The sequence below is a fragment of the Otolemur garnettii genome, unplaced genomic scaffold, assembly GCF_000181295.1.
Source record: "Otolemur garnettii isolate 467f Iridium unplaced genomic scaffold, OtoGar3 scaffold00007, whole genome shotgun sequence".
Taxonomy (NCBI): Eukaryota; Metazoa; Chordata; class Mammalia; order Primates; family Galagidae; genus Otolemur; species Otolemur garnettii.
Genome location: NW_003852402.1, coordinates 19,158,970 through 19,165,311, shown reverse-complemented (window position 1 = coordinate 19,165,311; position 6,342 = coordinate 19,158,970). Strand labels below are relative to the sequence as shown.

General features: G+C 46.0%; 1 protein-coding gene across 1 annotated transcript in view; it reads right to left on the bottom strand.

The window, feature by feature from the left end:
- The window catches only part of GNPTAB (N-acetylglucosamine-1-phosphate transferase alpha and beta subunits), an 81,949-nt gene extending 77,862 nt beyond the window's left edge, over positions 1-4,087 (bottom strand). Inside the window, exon 1 of the mRNA XM_003783472.3 lies at positions 3,811-4,087. Within this exon, the coding sequence (XP_003783520.1) occupies positions 3,811-3,927 (117 nt within the window). The 5' untranslated portion in view covers positions 3,928-4,087. The remainder of the gene's footprint in view (positions 1-3,810) is intronic.
- Between the last annotated feature and the right edge of the window lie 2,255 nt (positions 4,088-6,342).

Genomic DNA, 6,342 nt, shown 5'->3' with positions numbered 1-6,342 from the left:
GGCAGCTTGAGACTCTGTCTTAAAAAAAAAAAAACTGTATGTTGTTTAGCTTCTATACACAATTCTGAAACTGACTCCCACACTCACTTAACATTATAATGTGATTTCTATAGACAAGTAATACTTTCCATAATTATTTGAATGCATATAGATATCCCATGGTATATATTCATCAAATTTACCTAAACATATCTCTATTATTGGCTACTTAAGTTGCTTTTTATTTTCACTATTATAAATAACACAGTGCTAAACATCTGTGCTATTGTATTCCTCAAAACTCATGTTGAAGCCCTAACCCCAAATGAAATGGGGTATTTGGGAGATGATTAGGTTAAGATGAGGTCATGAGGGTAAGGTTCTCCTAACGGGATTAGTGCCACAAGAATGCAGCCATCTGCAAGCCCCCACCAGAACCCAGTTGTGCTGGCCCCCTAATTGTGAGCTTCTGGCCTCCAGAGCTATGAGAAGTAAATTTCTATTGTTTAAGTCATTATGGTATTTTGTTATGGCAGCCCACACTAAGAATCTGTATGCATAGTGTTTATATAAATTATATGTATATATAAAACTTACTGCATCATGTCTAATTGCCTCAGGGATGAGGGCAATCGACATGGCCAAGACCCTCCACCCTCACTGTTCTCTGAGGTAAGTTAATTGCTTTACAAAATTTAAGTCTCTCTCATAGGCAGAAGTGACGAGTCACTCACTGTTGATTCCTTGCAGGGAATCAATCAATCTGTTATAAGAGGCTTATAAAGCAGGGGGATGACGCCTTTATCCAGATACTTATGACCTTTTGGGCTGGGAAAGGTAGAACCCCTCAGGGAATTTTCACTTTGGATGTCAAGTGAAAGGATTCTGGGAGTTAAGAAATTGGTTTAATTAGAAATAAACCTATAGCAGCACCATGTTCCTGGCAGGAGCTGTGTTCACACTTAAGCAACCTCCAACTTCTGGGCTTAAGCGAGTCTCCAGCCTCAGCCTCCCAAGTCGCCGGGACCATAGGCGCCCGCCACAACGCCCGGCTATTTTTTTGTTGCAGCCGTCATTGTTGTTTGGCAGGCCCTGGCTGGATTCAAACCTACCACCTTAGGTGTATGTGGCTGGCACCTTAGCCACTTGAGCCACAGGAGCCAAGCCTCTCATTCCACTTTTCTGGTGCAAACTTTTAAGATCTGTGGCCATTTTAAGACTGTGATAACCAGCCTGAGCAAGAATAAGACCCCCATTCTTACTACAAATAGAAAAATAAGCCAGGGGCAATGGCAGAGGCCTGTAGTCCCAGCCACTTGGGAGGCTGAGGCAGGAGGATCACTTGAACCCAGGAATTTCAGGTTGCTGTGAGCTATGCTGACCATAGCCCTGCAGCCTGGGGCAACAGAGAGAGACTCATTCTCAAAAAAAGACTGTGACGGCTCGGTGCCTGTGGCTCAAGCGGCTAAGGCGCCAGCCATATACACCTAAGGTGGCGGGTTCGAATCCCCCGCCTGGGCCCGCCAAACAACAATGACGGCTGCAACCAAAAAAAAAAAAAAAAATGGCCAGGCGCTGTGGCAGGCGCCTGTAGTCCCAGCTACTTGGGAGGCTGAGGCAGGAGACTCGCTTGAGCCCAGGAGTTGGAGGTTGCTGTGAGCGTGATGCCATGGCACTCTACCAGGGGGATAGCTTGAGGCTCCGTCTCAAAAAAAAAAAAGACTGTGACAAAACATCTTTCGGTAAACAGCCACACTAAATAAAAGGGAAAAAGAAAAAATTTCTTTCACAACTGAAAAATTCTTAACTACTGATGCCTTTACGTCACCTTCACACTGCATCAGAGTTAATAAACAGCTAATTTGAAATTAATGTGAATTTTAAAAATCATCCAAAACCAATAAGGCATTTAACTATGCACAGATATATTAAGTTGCAACCCATGAAAGAAGATAGCTAAGCAGGTGGTTTTGAGATCCTGGAATATTAAGTACATATTCCACGTTTGCACGTATGAAGCTTTCTCACCCTTACCTATAAGACTTTTCCTTTTTATTCTTACCTGTAAGAAACTACTAAAAGGAAAGGAACCCTTGGAAATCGAGCCACATAATTCAGTCATTCATTAAACAAATACTAAGCTTGCACACTCTGGCAGTACCTGGCACTGCGCTCAGCCAGGATTACAGTATTTAAACAGACAGAACCTTCTTTCACAGAGCCTCCAATATGGCATTGAGTACAGACTTCAGTACATGTATATTGTAGAAAACCATTCTGTTAATTTTAAAATCTTTTGCACCATCCCTCCCCCGCCAAAGGAAAAATACAAGGAGACAAATTTCAAACCAATTGAAAATACAATTTTTCTCCCACTTACTGAAAGTAGTGTTCTGGAAAATCAACATCCATGTACTCTTCCAGTTCTGATCTGCTCATAGTTTGCTCACAGTCTCTGTATACTTGCTTATGTTAAAGAATACTGCGTTAGACTGCCAGCAACGAAATAAATATCAAACTAAACCAAAGGGTTATTTCATTCCAGAAAATGCTTAAAGTATGTATCCAGAAAAACAAAATCCATCCAACCTAGGTTTCCACTTCCCCTATCTGTTGCCCGGACCCTCTCAAGAGTTTAGTCTAAGGGAACAACTTTATTGTACATTAACTAAAGCAGATCAAGAAAGGCCTAGCAACTGTGACCGCAAGTCTAATATTAGGCTGGACACCGTGGCCCATGCCTATAATCCTAGCACTCTGCGAGGCTGTGGTGGGTGGATTGTTTAGCTAATGAGTTCGAAACCAGCCTGAGCAAGAGTAACACAGACCCCTCATCTCTACTAAAAATAGAAAAACTGAAGCAAGAGGATCCACTAAGCCCAAGAGTTAGGAGGTTCTGTGGCTATGATGCCACAGCACTCGACCCAGGGCAACAGCTTGAGACTCTGTCTCAAAAAAGAAAATAAAAATAAATTAGCATATTCCACGACCTACAGGTTGGTGCTGGCTTCCAAGAGGTCCCATGATGAAGTTCAAAACAATTACCCAGTTCTCCATCACATGACAGGGGGCCTGTTTCCAGCTGATCTCAGGACAGGGAGCAGCTTTCCCAGCTGCCAAGAGGTCTTTTACATCAGGGAACGCACAGCTACCGGCAGAGCCTCCACGGGCTAGAATTGATATACAGCTGTCCACAATAAAGTAAAAGTGCAAAAACATAAATCCCTTTAACACCTAATTCCCTTAAAATTTGGGCCAGTATACTCTCCCCAGTGCAAATTCACATGGAAAAAAACAAACAAACGAAACCTTACACGACTTTGCACAAAAGTTTTGAGATGGGGGGACGAGATTAGGAAGATAAGATGCCTTTGTCAAAAATGACAATAGAAGGATGATGCCAGAGAGAACCTTAGGAGGGCAGGGAAAGAGAATTTAGGTGTGCTATGGAGAAATGCGGAAAGAAACTATAGGTTCCAGAAAGGGGTTTCACGGGAGAGGGCAAGGTCCGAGGGACAAAGTCAATGACTTGAGGACCCCAAGAGGGCACCCAGATTAGCATATGCGGAACCGGCGTCTATCCCTCCTAAACCGGTCGGGAAGACAAGATCTCGACCCCACATGCTGCCAATTGAGCCAGGGGAGGAGATGCGAGTTCCTGGTCCCTCGGGGTAAAGGGGAGCCTGGATCAGGACTGGTCCCCGGGGCTGCGGGGCGGATGGGGAGGCAGGGAGTGCAGCGCGGCGGGGCTCGGGGCACCGCGAGGACAGGGCGCCGCGCGGGTCGTGCGGGTTCCAGGCGCCCGGCCCGGGCTCCGGCGCCGCTACTCACCTCTCCAAACTGAAAGGCGGAGACGATGGTGACAACGACGCCCACGAAACAGACGTAGAGCCCATACCTGTGGGACAGGCAGGTATAGGTCTGTCTCTGTAAGAGCTTAAGCAGCATCACCCCGGCCGCTGCCACGCCGCGCCCGGAGGAGCTGCCGCCGCCGCCGCCGCCTCAACGGGCCGCCATGCAGAGGTCTCGACCGCGCCGCCGCGCTCAGGTCACAGCCTCCGACCGCCGCGCATTGCCGCTCCGGGGACCGACGCCCGCTCGGCTCGGCGCCGCGGCCGCCGCTTCCGGGAGCCGACAGCCCACGCCCTCGGCGCGGCGGAGGCGGACCCGCGGCCCGCGAGGCGGCCGGCGCCTCCAGGGTCTGACCGGCTGAAAAGCGGCCGGGGCCACGGCGGCGGCAGGGTCGCCAGCGCCACCTGGAGGGCGGAGGGGCAGAGGGCAGGCGCTCGCCCTCCCTGACTGCGCGTGCGCGACGCGCCCTGCAGGCGGGGAGGGGCGCTTTGCACCCGGGAGCTCCCCGCCCTGCTCCGGGGCGGTGTCACCTACGGCTTAAAATCTTCTGCATTTGCAATGATGGGGAAATGATGGCTTTTCACAGCCCTGAAGAGAGATGCTGTATGAACTTTCCCAAACGGATTGTTTTAAAGTGGAGAATTTTAGGCTAAATCTGCCAAAACCAAATATTGTTTGTTTATTAAATATGTCTTTAGTGCCTGGCATAGTGCTTAGTGTCAGGTATTAGAAAATGAACTAGCACCTGGCCACTGTTCCTGAGGAATCTAATAGGGGAAATGGGTATGTAAGCCACTAAATATTAATACAAAAAAAGTTGTTATGAAAGAAGTCAGGAGATGTACCGAAGATGAACAAACATAGGCGTGGCCAGTTAATCCTACCCCGGCATCAGGTTATTTCCAGGAGGTCTTCCTCTTGGCACCTCTGATTCGGGTGAAATCTTTTTTTAATCCCATCACCCCCTAGCTAATATGAGTTTGTTTTGTGTGTGTATTTGTTTGTTTTGATACAGGCTCTCGCTCTCTTGCCCAGGCTAGAGTACCATGGCGGCAGCCTAGCTCACAGCACCCTCAAACTACTGGGCCTTCTGCCTCAGCCTCCTGAGTAGCTAGAACTACAGGCACCCGCCACAACGCCTAGCTAATTTTTCTATTTTTAATAGAGACAGAGTTGTCCTGGAACTCTGAGCTCAAAAGATCCTCCAGCCTTGTCCTCCCAGAGTGCTGAGATTACAGGCTTGAGCCACCTCACCTCCCTAAAGAGAAACTTCTTGCAGTGGGCCCACCTGTAAGTTTTGTACATAGTGTGCTTCAAAGGCCTTATGTTGAGCTGAGCTGATAAGAAAATTGGACCTTATCAGAGAGTTTTAACTAGCTGATTAAAGCTAAAATAACTCGTGATAAGTCTATATTTGAGTCCTTGCTTTATTCAAGGTAAGAAGATAAAATGTTCTTCTCTTGCAGAATGCTTTCACTGTGTAGCTCTAGGCTTGAAAACTTGCTTGTTCCCAGGAAACATATTTTGATTTTATTCCTTCCTTCCTTTCAGAATATAGCGTGTGTTCATAGGACATTTAAGTTGTTGTAAATGACTCCATTCCTTCAAGTCTTTATTCTAAAAAAGAAAGCCAAGGCAGCTTTTAATTGTTGCAAAATCATGACTAAAACAACATTTTTAAGTAATTTAACAGCTTCTGAAAGACTTTCGAGAGCAAAAACATAACATGGCTTACTGTTAATTTTTTGTGAGTTCCAATACATATGTATACGTAAGTATCCGTAATTTTCACATAAATGTGGCCATACTTTATTCTATTTATTTGATATTTCCTGTTGGGATTTTTTGGTAGGTTTCATCCACTGGAGTATAGGCACCAGGAGGCAAGAGATTTGCCCATCTTGTTTACAAGCATATCCCCACCCTTAGCATTGTGCCTTGCCAACAGTAACTAATTGATAAAAATATATTGTAGGAATTAATATATTTTGCACTGATAAAAGTACCAGCCACAGAGATGGCATATAGTAAAGTTTTGTTGAATTGAATTGCAATGTTTTACAAAGGTAACTAGAATATTATATAGAATAAACCTAAAGTTTGAAGTAGAACTCATTTAGAAAACTTTATCATCCTGGATCATTTTTATATGGGGGATTATATTAATGACATCTAGGTTTGGTTTGTTTTGTTCTGAGACAGCGTCTCACTTTGTTCACCTCCATGGAGTGCTGTGCTGTCACAGCTCACAGCAACCTCATACTATTGGGCTTAAGTGATCCTCTTGCCTTAGCCTACCAAGTAGCTGGGACTACAGGCAATGGCCACAATGCCCAGCTACTTCTAGAAACCAGGTCTCACTCTGGCTCAGACTGTTCTCCAACCATGAGCTCAGGCAATCCACCTGCCTGGGCCTCCCAAAGTCCTAGGATTACAGGCATTATCCACCTCGCCTGGCCATAACATCTAGGTTTTAAATCTCATGGGAAGAAGGAGGGCAAATGGTGGGAT